At 54.6% G+C, this 17,333-nt stretch overlaps 1 protein-coding gene across 6 annotated transcripts in view; it reads left to right on the top strand.

Moving 5' to 3' along the window:
- The window catches only part of NRF1 (nuclear respiratory factor 1), a 112,820-nt gene that overhangs the window by 81,701 nt on the left and 13,786 nt on the right, over positions 1-17,333 (top strand). For all 6 annotated transcript variants that reach the window (XM_055124718.1, XM_055124720.1, XM_055124714.1 and 3 more), the window contains one exon: positions 6,233-6,357. In XM_055124718.1, coding sequence (XP_054980693.1) covers positions 6,233-6,357 — 125 coding nt within the window. The remainder of the gene's footprint in view (positions 1-6,232; positions 6,358-17,333) is intronic.

Below are 17,333 nucleotides of genomic sequence, written 5' to 3' on the forward strand. Positions count from 1 at the left end.
GAGACTCGCCCCAAGCTTGGAGCCGCACGGGCCCCGTCACCAGCGACTGACTTCCACGTGCCTTCTAGGCAGGGCCTGGCTCTCCCAGCGAAGCGAGTGTCCTGGGAACCCCTGGAGTTAGTGGAAAATATGAGGCGCGTTCTGCCTCCCTTCAGCGTAAGGACCGGGGCTTATTTCTGAAGGCGGAGAGGGTAATGGCTTCCCCTGAGGGCTTGTTAACAAGCTCCGAGGCGGCTGAGCTGGCCACAGTGTTTACTTGCAAGGAAGGAGAGCGTGCTTCGCAGCGGCATGGAGGGAGGAGCACGGAGATGTTGAAATCTGTTTGCAATCAGATAGTTCAAGGCCGCGGGTGGTGGTTGTGGGATGCAGCCTTGCCGCCTGCGCTGGGGTCAAGAAGCCCAGTCTGGCTGCGCAGACTGGATGCCAGCAGGCTCCCGGGGCGCCCCGCCGGCCGGCTGCTGCCGAGAGGTTTGTCCTTCAGCGCAAACCCTCGGTGTGTCCTGCTGCCGAGTGACCCGGCGCTCAGCCTCACTTGGCACAGGATTTGTTGCTGGTTCTCAGTGACAGGCAGCGACCCCGGGGCACCAGGTTACTGTTCCTGTCAGGACAGCAGTTCTGCTCCTCTCCTGCAGGTGTGGGCAGAGGAAGCCGAGGGGGCGTGCTCCAGGAGCAGAGGCTGGAGGGCTCCTCCTGGCCCCACAGGCCTGGTTTCCAGCCGTGCTTGTGAAGAGTTTCCTTATGGTCCGATGGTGGCTCTTTAGCCCGTCTGGCTTTGTAGCCACCCACCTGGGTTCCAAGAAGTTAAGATGTCTCAAAGCTGGGCTGAAGGAGACGCTCAAAGGGCCGGAGGTCATGCTTAGCATGGGAGAACTCCAGGGTTGACCCTCAGCCCCAAACGAAAGGAAAAATTAGCCCCAGTTTTTGTGGGTTTTTTTTTAAATCTTTGGGTTTTGGCATTTGGGCCACACACCAGGCTGTGTGCAGGGTTTAGTCCTCGCTCTGTGCTCAAGGATCACTCCTGGTGGGCCTTGGGGAACTACTAGTGGTGCCAAAGTTTGGACCCAGGTCAGCCATGTGCAAGGCAAGCACCTTACCCACTCCATTATCACTTCAGCCCATACAAAAAAAAAAAACCTTTTAAGACTGGAAACTAGTTAATTTTCATTTTTGACATATCAGGACTTCTAGGATGCAGATGGGAGAAAGTCAAAGTAAGTGAGGAACAGCATCACAGCTCGACACCCCCACCCCCACCAGAGTTACTTAGCCTGAGCAACCAGAGAGGAAAGGAGAGGACAGCCCGAAGCTGCTAGTTGGTCCTAACAGTTAATTGGACGTTTCAGTTCTTTAAGATACCCTGGGCACATGGTAGCTCTGAAACAAGTGCTTCTACAGCCGGTCCCCTGCCGGCCTGTACACAGAGATACATGACAGAGATGTAAGCTGGGATTGCCTTTGACATGTAGACAGCCCGACACCCAGTTGCGGACCCCAGAGCACTTTTTTTTTATTTTATTTTTTTGCTTTTTGGGTCACACTTGGCGATGCACAGGGGTTACTCCTGGCTCTGCACTCAGAAGTTAATTACCCCTGGTGGTGCTCAGGGACCATATGGAGTGCTTGGAATCGAACCTGGGTCGGCCGCATGCAAGGCAAACGTCCTACCTGCTGTGCTATTGCTCCAGCCCCTGCCCCCCCAGAACACTTTTTACTGGGTGTCTAGCTGCATAGCACAGTGGCTTGGTACATTGAAGAAGCCTCACTTGATTCCTCCTGCTGGATTTCTTGCCGTGAGGTGACATGGCTAACCGAAAAAGAAGCAGAAGGAATAATCATTTTTGTTTTGTTTTGGGGTCACACTCAGTGGTACTCAGGGGTTACTCCTGGCTCTGCACTCAGGAATTACTTCTGGTGATGCCGGGGGACCTATGTATGAGATTATGGGCATCAAACCCAAGTCAGCTGTGTGCAAGGCAAGTGCACTACTCCTGAACTATCCCTCTGGCCCAGTAATATTTCTTAAAGAAAATTCACTTTTTAAAAAGGAAATTGCACATTTTGTTATTCATTGCCTCTTTTCTGTTTTAGCTGTGTATATTTATATATGTAATATGTGTGCGTGTATTTTTTCCTTTTCGAAGTGCCAGACATTGAACCCAGAGTTTCAGTTATGCAAAACCTGTATTCCCCACTGAGCTGTTTCCTTAGCCCCTGCTTACTGTTTGATTAAAACACTATTGACTTAAAGTTAAGGATTTGGAGAGTGTGATTAAGGCATTTGCCTTGCACGCTGCCAACCCTAGTTCAATCCCCAGGACCATACGTGGTCCTCTGAGCACCACTGGGTGTGTTCCCCCAAAACTAAACCAAACCACAACCGCAAACATCTGACCAGGTATTTGCTCACTAAAATGGAGCAGACAACCTAGATGACTCTTCCAGCCTCCCTAGCCTGTCCCTGCTGACGCCTCAGCCTCTGGGCTCTCCTGCCTCGCGTCCCAGGTGACTGGGTTGGGGCTGGAGCACAGGCTCTGCGTCCTGGAGGCGGGGCTTTGGTCCCCGGCATCACAGGTTCCCCCGGCACCTAGTTAGGAGCAGCCCCTGAACTTCGCCAGATGTGGCCCCAAAACTGACAAACAGTAAAAGACTTGATGTGCCTAGAACTTGGGGTGTGTAGAGTGGCTGTGGTTGGCTGCAGGCATCGGGGTAGCCGCCCCCCTCCTCATCTGCGGCCATGTGCCCAGGGCCGCCACAGTGCCAGCCGTCATCACTGATGGGGAGTGTTGATGAAAGACCAGGGGAAGGACAGTACTCCCAGGGAAAGCTCCTGCCTTGCGTGCCCGGGCCTGGGTTCCATGCCTGAGCACTGAGCGGCCAGAGGGGAACAAGCACTTTGCTTCGTTTATTGTAAACCCTGTTGCTGCCATTGTAACCAAGGCTTTTGTAAGTAGGGGGAAAAGCAAAAACACCTGGAGAATGAACAGTCACAAGCCCATAACCGGAGAAGAGAGCATCACAGGCTGTGATGTGGGCAGTGGAGAGCGGATTCTGCTCTGGCGGTGACTCTCCTGAATTGTCCCAAAGCTTTTCATGAAAAAAAGTAACTGGATTTAAAATGCAGTATCTGACCGTGAACAGCATTTGAAGGAAACCTATAGGCTGAAAGTGGCCACCCTGAAATAACTAGGAGAGGGGCAGTGGGCAAAAACTTGCCTTCGATTCCTTCACCTGGGCAAACGTTGAATGTCTAGGTGGGGAGTACAGTGTGAGGGACCAGGCGGTTCTAAAACCCCACAGCCCGAGCCCCTTCACCTTCCAGGTGTGTTTAAGAGTAAAAAGTTGGGGCTGGAGCAATAGCACAGCAGGTAGGGCGTTTGCCTTGCACGCTGCCAACCCGGGTTCGAATCCCAGTATCCCATATGGTCCCCTGAGCACCGCCAGGGGTAATTCCTCAGTGCAGAGCCAGAAGTAGCCCCTGCGCATCACCGGGTGTAATTCCTGAGTGCAGAGCCAGAAGTAACCCCTGTGAATCGCTGGGTGTAACCCCAAAAAGAGAGTAAAAAGTTATTTCTACATGCTATTTAAATTTTTCTTTTATACCGAGTGAAATTTTTGTAAGTTTTCTGCATGTCATTTTTATCATTAGGGGGAAAATAACCTTTTGGTGTGGGGGCCACACTCCAGGGCTGTTGTCAGCAGTGCAGAAGGTTGACATTAGGGTTCTGGAACACAGTGCCTGGGCCCCAACCCTTTGCAGGCACTCCCTGGCCCCAGGGGAAGAGAGCTTTTTAACCAGACATAGAGATTGAAAAGCAAGGTAAATTTGGGGGCCAAAAGAGAGTGCAGCAGTTAGGGCGCTTGCCTCGCACGCACCTGACCCAAATTCAGTCCCTCAGTCCCTGGCATCTCATATTGTGGACCCTGAGCCTGCCAGAGGTAATTCTTGGGGGGAAAACCTGGAGTAACCTATGAGCACTCTCAGGTGTGGCCCAAAACCAAAACAAACAAAAGGCAAGGCAAATTAGTAAAAAAAATAGAATTTTCTGCTTAATGAGACTTTTTTTTTAAATATTAATAGTGAGTTTCTTTTTTTGTTTGTTTTTTTGCTTTTCGGGTCACACCCAGCGATGCGCAGGAGTTATTCCTGGTTCCGCACTCAGGAATTACTCCTGGCGGTGCTGGGGGACCATATGGGATGCTGGGATTCGAACCCGGGTTGGCATTGTGCAAGGCAAACGCCCTACCCACTGTGCTATCGCTCCAGCCCCAATAGTGAGTTTCTTATTGCTTCCTAAAACCCTTATTCATGGTGACTAAGAAGTCTTTCCCAGGGAAAGCGACATGCTTAGGTGGGAATGGCTCTGGAATTGGGTACAGATGTAGTCCTCAGTTGTGACCACCCCCATCTATATCGTGTGATTGCCGCATGACCACCCTGGTTCTGGGAAAGCCGTGGCTCCCGAACAGAGCCCAGCCACCTGCCCGCCGTCACGCTCAGGCCTGACCCTGCTTCTGCGCAGCCCCCGGGCCCCACTCCTCTCCCCCACGAGCCCTCCCCGCAGTAACTGCGCATGGTGGGAGCCGTCCTCTCCTGGGAGCAGGGGCACAGCCATCTGATTGGGTTTTGTTGAAGACCTTTTTTTGGGGGGCATGGGGGGGGTGATGTTTTGGCCATGCCCAGCAGTGCTCAGGGCCTGACTCCTAGCTCTGTGCTCAAGGATCGCTCCTGGCGTGGCTCAGGCAATGCTATGTGGTGCCGGTGCTTGAACTGGGGCTGGCCTTTCCTCCTATGCCCTGTGCTCGCTCTCCCCAGCCCTCAGTTTAGGTCTGAACATCCCGAAATGTCGATGGTAAATTATAAACTTAAAATTGTCAGGAATTTCTCATTTTGACTGGCATGTAAAATTACAGTACATTATATTTCACATGTAGCCAAGTAATAGTTTGTGTCATCATAGAATCAATAAAAATGGGTTGTTATGTGCATTATCAGAGCTTGTGGTGAGGGAACACGCGGTGCAGAGTATGTTCTCTGCACAGATGGATGATGCCTTTCTTCTCTCTCTTTTTTTTTTTTTTGCTTTATGGGTCACACCCAGCGATGCACAGGGGTTACTCTTGCACTCAGGAATCACCCCTGGCGGTGCTCAGGGGACCATATGGGATGCTGGGAATCGAACCCGGGTTGGCCGCTTGCAAGCAAATGCCCTACCCGCTGTGCTATTGCTCCAACCCCTGCCGTTCTTCTCTGCAGTGAAGCGGGAGATCATTTTGAAATGTTTCTAGAGTTTGGGCTTCAAGGGCTAATTTAGACCTTTAAATCTTGGGGCTGGAGCAATAGCACAGCGGGTAGGGCGTTGCCTTGCACGCAGCCGACCCAGGTTCAATTCCCAGCATCCCGTATGGTCCCCTGAGCACCGCCAGGGATGATTCTGAGTGCAGAGCCAGGAGTAACCCCTGAACATTGCCAGGTGTGACCCCAAAAAGCAAAAAAATAAATAAATTTAAAAAATAAACTTTTACATCTTGGGGACTGGAGCTCTAGTACTTGCCTAGCTAGAGCCTGGCCCAGGTTCGATCTCCAGCTCCCCATATGGTCCCTTGAGCATCACTAGGAGGGATCCCTGAGCACAGAACCAGGAGTAAACCCCATGCACTGCAGGTGTGGGCCCCCCTCCTCCCATTTTTTTTTTTTTTAGTCTTAATTTAGTGCTCTCAGAACTACAGTGAGGTGAGGGTAGAGTTGGACTTTATAGAATATGAATCAACCATTTGTCTTGGAAATCAGTCGAATTACTGTCGTGTGCAGTAGCTAGTTCCGGCAGCCCCCTTCTGTCGCCGCTCTCGGCTGTGCAAGGGTGGCTTCAGCGGCCTGCCTGGCGTTACCGCATGGAGGAAGAGGGGCCCCGGCACCTGCAGCCCACACGGCCTGGGCTTTGTGCAGTGGGTTGGAGCATCCTCTCTGCTGCCCAAGTACCCCGTGGCTCTTGAAAGAGAAGAGACGGAAATAAGTGCTTTTTGTCCCAGGCTTAAAGGAAAACTCAGAACTTTAGAAATGTGCCGCCTGGGGCTCAGGGCTCTTTGTGGCCGTGGTGGCTCTGGCCATGGGTGCTGGCCTCTCGCAGCAGCCAGCAGGGAGCCGAGGAGCGGGGAGAGGGTGGTGGGCCTTGCCGCGTTGCCGTTCCTCCTCTCACCCGGCGCGGGCCCTCTTTCCCCCTTCCTCTGCCCACAGTGAGGCCGCTGCCCATGCCGTCGCCACGCTAGCCGAGGCCACCTTGCAAGGCGGGGGACAGATCGTCCTGTCTGGAGAAACCGCAGCAGCCGTCGGAGCACTTACTGGAGTCCAGGATGCTAATGGTAAGCGGGCATGAATATTTCATTGGATTTCTTCCCTGTTTCCACTTAGACCTTCCTAGCATGACTGACAACAGGCCCTTCAGCACGAGATTTAGCTTTGATTGGAATTTTTTTTTTTTTAATTTATCTGGTAGACAACCGGTGCCTGGGAAAATTCTAGAAGCCTCTGATGCCATTCGCTAGCAGGGGACCTGGTATTTCCTGGAAAAGGCCATTATAATGGCTGCCTAATCTGACCTGTTGATTTTTATATTTTTTTTACTGCGGTAGTAAATAGTTTTTATTTAGGCAACATGAGAGAGGGGAGAGAGACGTGAAGAGAAATCCCGTTATGCACCCCATAGGTGTGGGCCCTTCCAGAGTGGAAGGTGCTGAACTGTTGATTTTTTTTTTTTTAAATCAAAGTCACTATTTTGCTGTGACAAGGACTTGCCGAGAACTGAGTGCTTTAAATTTTGCTGCGAGGCACCTTTTGTCCTTTCTCTCCCATGGGGCAGATTAGTGCCCTGTTCAGGGCAGAGACCCGGCGGTGGCGGGGTGGGGGGTTGATGTTCTGGGAGAGCAGGCAGGTCCCCACCTTGTCCATACATCTCAGCAGCAACGGTGGAGGCGCTCAGCGGCCTGGTACAGTCGCATCCGCTTCCTCGCAGGTGCCTTCGGCAAGGGCTTCTGAATTTAGTCAGAAACGTGCCGCCATCTTTCCCTTCTTTCTGGGCCGGTGGCCTCCTGCACTTGGGCCAGTCCTAGAAGCGCAGTGATTCGCCTCAGCAGGCGCTGGCGGTCAGTTACTAAGACATGGGGTGCCTGGGACTTGCTCAGAAGTCTGGGTCGTGGAGGTGGACCAGCCCAGTTCTGAGATTCTGTGATTATTTGATGACTGAACTATTTCACACGCGTATATAAATGTCAGCATATACAAGTATATACGTTAGCTAGTTAGAGTAAGTAGGAAATTTAAATGCTTTGGCTTTTTTGAAATGTGTTATTTTTGAAGTCCTGGAAAATGCTAGCTAATAACATGCTTTTTTAAAATCTGGAGCCACACCTGACAGGGTTCGGGGGACCATATGTGCTGATAGAAGCTGGGTTGGCTGCATGCAGAGCAAGTGCCTTAGCCACTGTACAGCCCCTCCAGCCTTCATTTCAGCAGAAAGTTCCCTGAAGGCCTTAGTGTCTGAGAGACGTCTCTGGCACTTTTTAGGGCACACGGCTAAGAATTGTCCGAATGTGAGCTGGAGAAGTGTTTCAGGAAGACACGTTCTGTGTCCAGCTTGGGACGTGGTGACCGTCTTTCTGTTTCCCATAGAGGGATGGCATTAGGAGGCGTAACTAGCCATTGGCGCTCCCGACGGTCAAGTCCTTAAAGAAAAATCAGATACAACAACTGCAGCCTGCAATTTGGCACAGAGGCTTCCACAAACTCCGCCACCTGGAGATGGGGTTGATTTAGCCAGAACTTAGGTTAGAAGGTTCATGTGGCCATAGAGCGTTAGGCTGAAAGAGCCCCTAAGTGGGATTAAGGAAAATTTCGTTAGCTAGAATCCCACCCGTTTCCTCACCTTCCTCTACCGTCGCAATCCACCTTGAGTGGAAGGTAGGATATCAGGCGGTGTGGCCTTCTTCCCAAGTGCGGGTGCTGTGATTCCCACGGGAACTGCTGAGAGCGTTCCCTGGGCGGGTCTGACTGGGGCCTTGTTAACCCTGCTAATGGTCCGGACACTGTTCCCTCTCGGTAGGAATCCTGGCTCTCCCTGACTGGGTTTCTTGGTTAGTCTAAAGACCTGGATTGTCAGCCACGTTGCTCTATTCTGTCCAATCAAGTCGGACCACGCTCGTTACAGCTCCTGGAAGCCGCCTCTTCTCAGTAGCGTCCGATCCTGTGAATCTGTTGTGATTATTTTGTGCCGTTGGCTGCTTTTGTGAGAGGATTCTAGTCTATATACCAATCAGGTTATTGTTTGTTGCCCAAATTTCTCTTATAGCCTTTATATTTATTCATTGGAAGAACTTTATATTTAAAAATATGGCCTTTCGTTCCTTTTTGGTTCACAACTGTTAGTGCTCAAGGCTTACTCATGGCTCTGTGCTCAGGGATCACTCCCGCCCAGAGATGCTAGGGAACCATATGGAGGGCCAGGAACTAAACCCAGGTTGGCCATGTGCAAGGCACACACGTTTTGTTGTATAAGTTTGTTGGTTTTTTTGTTTTGTTTTATTTTGCTTTTTGGGTCACCCCTGGCAATACACAGGGGTTACTCCTGGCTGTGCACTCAGGAATTACCCTTGATGGTACTCAAGGGACCATATGGGATGCTGGGAATCAAACCCAGGTCGGCTGAGTGCAAGGCAAACACCCTACCGATGTGCTATCACTCCAGCCCCTTGTATAAGTTTTTGTATAAGTTTTCATTTAACTTATTGTACTACTTCTCTGACCCCAGAATACAGCCTTTTTATTGTATGCAGTGCAAGTAGTTTTTTTCCCCAATTTCTTTTTACTTCCTTATTTTTTCTTTTGCCTTTATGTTTATATAAACCTCAAAATCTGATATGCCACTTGTACTATGGATTTATTTGTTTCGATGCTTGTGCCACACCTGGCAGTGCCCAGGGCTCAGGAATCCTCCTGGCAGGGTTCAGGGAACCATACGCTGTACCAGGGATTGAACCAGGGTTTACTGTATGCTAGGTCTTAAACTTGTATGATTTTTCCATCTCCTATACTCTGATTTTTTCATTATAAAATATCTGGAATTTGTTTTGCTGTGTAGCATTAGGATGGAGTCTGGATCCCCTTTCCCAGATGTAACCAAAATGTTCCAGCACTTCTTATTCCATTTGCATTAAATCCCGTCCTCTCTAAACTGATTTGAATTTTTTTTTTTTTTTGCTTTTTGGGTCACACCTGACGATGCACTGGGGTTATTCCTGGCTCTGCACTCAGGAATTACCCCTGGTGGTGCTTAGGGGACCATATGGGATGCTGGGAATCGAACCCGGGTCGGCTGTGTGCAAGGCAAACGCCCTACCCAATGTACTATCAGTCCACCCCGTCTAAACTGATTTGAAATGTCATCTTTCTCCTGTGCAGAATCTTTCAGACAATCTTGTCTAGGGCTCTGATATTTCAGCCCATCCATTCTGTTCCTTGTGCTACAAGATTGTATTACCTTGATTTTTCTTAGCAATGAAAAATTACATCTACAAATTAAATTTTTTTGGGGAGGCCACACCTGCCTCTGCACTCAGGAGTCACTCCTGGCAGTGCTCCCGGGACCGTATGGGACACTGAGGATTGAATCCTAGTTGGCCACGTGCGAGGCAAGCGCCTTACCTTTTGTTACTCCGGTCCAAGTAAATAAATTTTATTCTTTTCTGTCCTCTGGCCAAGGAGCAGGGCAGCAGTGGGCCCAAGCCCTCTGGAGATGGCCCTAGTGACCGATCAGGAGACATTGTGGCTTTGCTCGAGATGATTCTGTCCCTCCAGGCAGATCATTTTCTGTGACCAGACCAGAGTGTCTTTCTAGACCAGGGTGTGCAGATCTGGGGAGGAACTGTTGTTGTGCTTTCACGTGTCCCTTTCTCCCTTTGTGTCCATGTTGCCCCTTTTTCCATCTAACGATGCAGTGGGACAGGCGCCAACTCTGCTGCCCTGTAAGACAGACCGTCAGCAACCCAGCCCCGACGGGGCCGCCGGCAGCATTCCTGCTCACTCTCGGCTTGGCTTTCAAGCCATCGTCCCATTCGTTCATGTTATTTATAGCCTTTCGAGGGCTAAAAATACATATATGAGTAATATATATGAGGGCTAAAAATACATATATGAGTAATATATATGTGTATACATATTTATATAGAACGAAGACCCTACTGTCTCCGTTTAGGAAAAAAAAATGCTTCAGTAAGTTGGCCAGGTTTACACAGGCCAGGAATCCAGGTGGTTTGTTTCCAGCCCTCTCTGCTATACTACCTTTCTTTGGCGGGTGCGACGTCTGGCGGTGCTCAGGGCTGACTCCTCACTTTGAGCTCAGGGATCACTCTGGGCACTGCTCAGGCAGCCGTATGTAGGGAAGCTCGATACACCCCGTACCACCCCCGCCCCCCCACCTGGAATCCCTCGCCGTGCTGCGTCTCCATTTCAGAGCTCAGCCCCTGCGCTCAGACAGTTTCAAGGGCCAGCAGATCTTGCTGCGGTCACCCACCCTGTCTTGTTTTCACTGGGGACGGTGCTCTTTGGACCTGTGGACGTTGTTGGGGGGAGGGAGATGTTCGGAAATATTCCCAGGGGGGCCAGAGCAATAGTACAGCAGGTAGAGTGTTTGCCTTGCACGCAACTCACCAGGGTTCGATTCCCAGCATCCCATATGGTCCCTCAAGCACTGCCAGGAGTAATTCCTGAGTGCAGAGCCAGGAGCAACCCTTGTGCATCGCTGGGTGTGACCCCAAAATAAAAACAAAACAAAACAAAAGAGAAATACTCTCAGGGAGTGGTCCCAGCTGAAGAGTTTCTTCTCCCTTCGAGGGGCTACACAGGCGGTCCTTCCCGTTCCCCTCTCTCCAGGGAGGGGCAGGCGGAGGGGGAAGTGCTGGCCGGGCTGGGGAAGGGCTCTGGGCACATCCATGGCTGCCCCGAGCAAGCAAGGTGGCTGCGCGTCCGCTTCCTCGCTCCTCACTGCGGCCTTCCCCGGCGTCTGCTTCCAGTCCTGGATGGGGCCCGCCGGGGCGTCTCCAAAGAGCATCTCCCTTCGGTGTTCAGCACTCACAGCCGGTGCTGGAGGTTGGGGCCCTGCTGCCTTCCTGTGGCCCGAGTGAAGGGACTAGAGGGCCGGGACTAGAGGCTGATCACGAAGCGTCCCCACGCCCTACAAACTCCGAAGGGCGGCCCGCTCATTTCTCTTCGGGGCTCCGGGTGTCCACACCGCAGCCTTGCTGACCTCCCCCCTAAAGATGCACTTTAAAGTTTCCTCAAACTCAGAGAGCCCGCTCAGCCTTGCTACACTGTGAAACAAGTCCTCCCACTGCCGAACCCAGCACGCTCAGGGTTCTAGTCCTCCAGGCGGGAAATGGTGCTTTCTCCACCTTCTCACGTCCTTAGTTTTCATCTGATCTTACCGAAAACAAAAAAGGAAGCAACTTTTGTTTGTTTGGGGTGGAGGGGCCACACCTGGCTATGCTCAGGGCTTGCTCCAGACTCTGCACTCAGGGGTCACTCCTGGCGGTGCTCAGGAGACCAGATGAAATGCTGGGATCCAGCCCAGGTGGGCCGAGTGCAAGGCAAGCACCCTGCCGTCTTCTCTCTCCGGCTCCCCCCGCCTCCCAGGAGGTAAGGGGAGGGGACCCAGAAAGAAGGAGACCTTTAAAGTTGTGTCCGTTTTCCCAGTGGCACTTCATCTCAGCTGTGTTCATTGAAATGCCCATTTCAAAGCACCGCTCCTTTCAACAAGAGGTGGACACGTGTAGGCGGAGCAGGACAGTGACGCAGGGCTCAGATAAGGGGCGTGGGTCCCTGCCCGAGGGATCGGAACTTGCGTTCCTCTCGCACAGCCTCCCAAGTGCGACCGAGTGGCCCCGGGGTCTGCTCTGAACTGATTGGAACAGGGTGATCCCAGCCGGGCCCACGGGAGGCAAGGCAGATGTGAGTTTCATTTTTTCTCTGAAAACCTGCTCTACGGCTGTTTATTTTTGCTGTTCCGGGACTCGAACCTAGAGCCTACACATGCGGAGCAGAGTAAATGAGAGCTGGTTCCCGTCTCCCCACCCCCACCTCCCCACTCTGTCATCAGAAGTGATGTCTGGGGTCACCTGGAGTCTCTGGGTACTGGCATAGCCCTGGGAGTCGGTGGGCAGGGGAGAGGTGCAGGGCCGTGCACTGGGGGCCCGGAAATGGGCTCTCCCTGCCTTCAAACTCCAGCGGTGCACGGATCCAGCCGACCCTCCCCCTGCACCCCTGGGGGATAGTGATGGCTCCAGGGTGAGTGTGGGACAAAGTGATTCCTCACTTGGCCTGGGGACAGCACCCCAGAGCCCCCGAGCACCGTCAGGAGGAGCACCCGAGCCTGGCTGGGTGTGGCCCCCGAACCAGAACAAAAAACACAAGGCCCCATCGAGCAGCGTGGATGGCCCTGCAGTGGCCGCTGCTCCTGAGCCCCAGGCCCTCCTCACGGCTCTTCCCTCCGGGAGACAGGCGTCCTTCCTGTCACGCTCAGCCCATTCCGGCTCCTCTTACACGCCAGTCCCCATCTGCTCCGTGACGAAGCACGTCAGCCTGGCTCCTCCCGAAGGAGCTGCCGTGCCATTGGAGTGTGCGCGGAAGCGCCTGCCTCAGCACCTTACCGCAGCTTAAATACCTGCACGTGGGGCGCGGGGGGAGGAGGCTGAACCCAGCACCCCCTCGGCCCGGGGTCCCGGCTTGAGCCCCATCCTCCTCGCCTGCTTAGATTTGACTGATTGAGGTTTGGTTGGGGGCCACACCTGGTGGCCTTCTGGGGCAGCTCCCGCCTCGGCGCTTAGGGGTCACTCGTGCTGGGCAGTTCCTGTGCCGGGGACCAGCCTCGGGCTCCAGCGCCCAGCGCTGCTTGTCCTTCCAGCGGTCGCCCTTGCCGCCTCCATGCATTTTTTTTCTAAGACTGATTTTTCCGTGGCTGTGAAACATGAGAGCTTTGAAAGAGCAGCTGCATTCTTTGCTACTGTGATAGTACTTGTACCTTAAATCCGAAAACGGTCAGTTCAGCACTGCCAGGACTTGAAGGCTGGGTCCCAAAGCAGGGTTTTTGGTTTTTTTGTGTGACTGGCGAGTCCCAGGTTGCATTTCTCCTGTCCTGAACGTCTCCAAAGAGCAGGGCCCTTGGCGGGCAGTGACATCCCCAGTTCTTCCTGCCCGTCTTCCCACTGATCTGGAGCCCTGCGGGGGAGGCTAGACGTATTGTGGCTGGGGGGAGGGGGCGTGCCTTGGCTGCAGGGGTCCCAGGTTTGAACCCTGATACCAAGAAAAGGATGTATATGTGTTGTGTGTGTGAGTGTGTGTATGTGTGTGTGTGTGTGAGTATGTGTGGTGTGTGGTGTATGTGGGGGCGTGTATGTTGTGTGGGGTGTGTGTATGTGTGTGTGTATGCGGTATGTGTGTTTCTGCGCTTTCTGGTGGGCTGTGCTCTCCCTACCCAGGGGAGGCAGCGGGACGCCTCCTGTCCTTCGCCACACTGTGACCTTCTCAGCCCCTCGGCAGTATGGCTTTGCTTAAAAACACAAACCAAAACACCAGGCCCATGTGACTGCACTAATCCGCAGACAGCTGGCAGGGGGGCTGCCGGGCCAGGCTGATTTCTGTGCCCCAAGTCCCAAGCGGGGACACCCACGCCCAGCTCCCCGCCTCTCGCCTCATGCGCCCGGCCTCTCGCACCCTTCCGTGTCCAGGCACGCCTCTGGGGCCCGGTGTCACCAGCTGTTCCCCCAGAGCTGGTCCTGACCCCCAGCCTGGCGGGCAGCCCTCCAGGACAGTGACTGTTTCCCTCGGGGGAGATCTCGCGGCAGGAGTGGTCTGAAGGGCCGTATAGCGCCTGCTCCTCGCCTAGGGTCTGGGGAACCCACAGTAACTGTAGTCGCCCTCGTGGTTGTGGGGACAGAGTGAGAAGTGGCAGCAGTGGCCACAGTCGTAGAGGCGGTGGTGCTAGTGGCGGTCGGGTAAATGAAGAATTACACTCAGTGCAGCGGAGGTTGGTCCCCGGCGCTCCCACGGCACAGTGGGCGGGTTTGGGCCCGTCAGCCTGTCTGGGCGGAGCTGGGCAGCGGCAGAGGGTGCTACAGAGGGTGCTTCCGAAAGCCTCTGCCCCAGGGAGCACGCGGGCAGGCTACACCGAGATTCAGCTCCCAGTGGCTGGCCCATTCCCTCACTCCTCCGGGGAGGGTCGGTGTGGTCAGGGTGGTCTTGAGTGGTCTCAGCTAAGATGCCGACCTGTGGGTCCCTTCAGAAGGAGCAGGGTTCCTCCGCAGCGTGGCCCTGTGGCTCTCCACCCCTTTTCCTGGCCAAGGCTGCCAGTCTGCGGGCATACGTCTCCCCTCCTGGCCCTGCTGCGTCTCTCTGAGGCAGCTCGAAGATGCTTCCCGCGGCAAGGGCCGAAAGCACGGCGGAGCACCGAGAGCTGAGGGCACGCTTCGCTGGAGCCTCGGGTCAGATTCTGAGCATTGCACAGTGCTCCATGCATTGTTGCTGTCGGGTGTAGCCCCCGAGCAGTGGCGAGAAAGGAGACGAAACTGCCCCCTCCCCCAAATAATAACAATAATAAAAGCTTAAGAGCACTCGAGATGGCTCTTCAGGGGCCCCAGAGGGAATTACCGGCCCAGGCCACACTGGCCGCCTCCTTCTAGAACAGCCTGCACGGTTCCCGCTGGGCAGTTTCAGCTGTGGGGGGCAAGGGGGGTGGGAGGAGGGCGCAGGGGTGGGCAGAGCTTGAGTGCAGTGTCCTAGGAGGTGTCTGCCCGTGATCTCCTCCATCCAGCCCCCCTCCAGCCCTGCTGCCCACCCCGCCCCGCCGGCTGTGCGATGACCCCAGTGCCTTGGTCCCAGGCAGAGGCCGGGCGTGCTGGGCAGGTTCCGTCTTTGGGCCTTTGAGGACCCAGGGTGCTCATCTTCAGACACGTGTGCTTGGACTCACTGCTGTCGGCTCCCTGGACAGGAGATTCAATCTCCTTGGTGAAGGGGACTTTCCTCTCTCGATGCTTTCCTTAGGATCCCAAAGGCATAAGCCCCGGGGCCGGCTCTCGGTTACCTCACAGAGCTCCTTCTCGACTCAGCGTTTGCTGACTACAGGGTCAGTTTGCAGGGCCTGTCAAATGCACAGGAGACACACGGGTTTTTTCTGGGGGTGCACTCTCCGCCCCCCAGCCCGCAGCGGGCTACCAGCTGGAGGGGAGCCTGTGGTTGGAGGGGGGCGAGTGGCAGCACTTCCCCCCCCCGGCCCCCGCTGCACACCTGCTCCCCTCACAAAGCCCCTTTCTCTGGCAGTCGTCGGGCCGGGAGCCGCGCACAGACACGGCACCCCTTGGCTTTGTCGGCCCCGACGCCGGCGACGGTACGATGACACCCAGCCTCCTTGATTTGAAAGCCCGAGCCTCCTGCCCTCCCACTTAGCTTCCGAGCGGAGCTGGGGTTTCAAAACGTCTTCTGTTTGATCTGAGGACGGTGGGAGGCGGCAGCGCTGCTCTGAAGGGCCGGCACCCACCTCGTGACCGGGGAGGGAGGGATGGGGGCGTGTGGGCACCCGCTCCACTGTACTCTGTTTGTTGTTTCCTTGTTGGGTCACACCCGGCGAGGCTCAGGGCTTACTCCGGGCTCTGCATTTCTGGAATGGCTCCTGGCGGGGCTCGGGGGACCATATGGGACACTGGGGATCGAACCCTGGTCGATCAAGGTCGTGCAAGGCAAACGCCCTCCCCGCCATCCCACCGCTCCCGCCCCATCCACTGGACTATTGTCGGGGGCTGAGAAAATTTCTCAGCGAGGGCCGGGGCAGCCCAGGAACCAGGCTGGGCTAGAGGAAACTCCAGGACAGTCCGTCTCGGGTGACCGCACCTGCCGTGAGACGGGCCTCTCCTGCCCCGGGCTGCTCGCCCCTGGCCTGGGCCAGAGCACAAAGGCCTGGCCAGCTGGGCCTTGGGCTCTGTGGGTTTCCATGGAATCCGAGCAAAGGTTCGGCCCCTCCGTCACGCCAGCCCTGGGGGCACTGCACTGGGCGTCACTCGGCCAGCCTTAGTACCTGATTTTAGGGACTGATCTGAGCCCCTCCGGGGGCCTTAAACCGCTCAGAGAAGCCATGAGGTGGCCACTTGGGCCTTGTTGACAGGGGAAAGGGATTTGCCTGTGCATTTTGGGGACGCCACCTGCCAGCCACGTGACTTAACCCGATGTGACTTGACCCGGGAGCCTTGTCCATGCAGCCTAAAAAGGCTCTTCCCACCGGTGGAGACTTTGCTTTGCATGTGTGAAGTCCTGGGTTCCCGGCACCCAAACCCAAAATGTAAATGTATCGGATAGATTAAAATGCTTTCCAGGGGCTGGAGCAATAGCACAGCGGGTAGGGCATTTGCCTTGCACGCTGCCGACCTGGGTTCAATTCCCAGCATCCCATATGGTCCCTCCAGCACCGCCAGGAATAATTCTTGAGTGGTGCAAAGCCAGGAGTAACCCCTGTGCATCACCGGGTGTGACCCAAAAAGAAAAAAAAAAAACCAGCTTTCTAAAGCCCAGCATCTCTGTCTTCTCCCCGTCCTCTGCTTTCCCCCAGCCTGCGGCCTGGCCTGGCCCTCGGCTCCTCCGCAGCCCGCATGCCTGGACAGTCTCTCCCGTCAGATAGGGCTCAGCGGCAGGAGGCCAGTGTGCACTCAGGGCCAACAAAGTGTGCAGGAACCGTTGATGCTGTGCCTGGGCCAGTGTGTGGACAGTGTTGCCGGGGGGCGGGGAACAGCCTCTTCCCCTCTCGGGGATGCCCGGAGAAAACCTGTGGAAATCACCATCTCTCGGATTTAATGTCACCGGCAAACCGCCTAGCCCTCGTTCCCTTCTCACTGCCTAAAGAAGTGTGATCCGCACCCCGAGTGTTGCCCCGCCCTTCTCATTTATTTAGTTGTTGTGTTGTTCTGTTTGGAGGCTGCACCTGGTAGTACTCATGGCTCTGCACTCAGAAATTACTCCTGGTGGGTGCTCGGGGGACCCTAGGGGATGCCAGGGAAGTGACATGAAAGACAGGTGGAGACAAACAGATGAGGAACGGTACAGAAGGACCAGAGGTCGGGCGGTTCAGAAGTGGTCACTGGGCTGGAGCGATAGCACAGCGGGTAGGGCGTTTGCCTTGCACTCGGCCGACCCGGGTTCGATTCCCAGCATCCCATATGGTCCCCTGAGCACCGCCAGGGGTAATTCCTGAGTGCAGAGCCAGGAGTGACCCCTGTGCATCACCAGGTGTGACCCAAAAAGAAAAAAAAAA

The sequence above is a fragment of the Sorex araneus genome, chromosome 1, assembly GCF_027595985.1.
Source record: "Sorex araneus isolate mSorAra2 chromosome 1, mSorAra2.pri, whole genome shotgun sequence".
Taxonomy (NCBI): domain Eukaryota; kingdom Metazoa; phylum Chordata; class Mammalia; order Eulipotyphla; family Soricidae; genus Sorex; species Sorex araneus.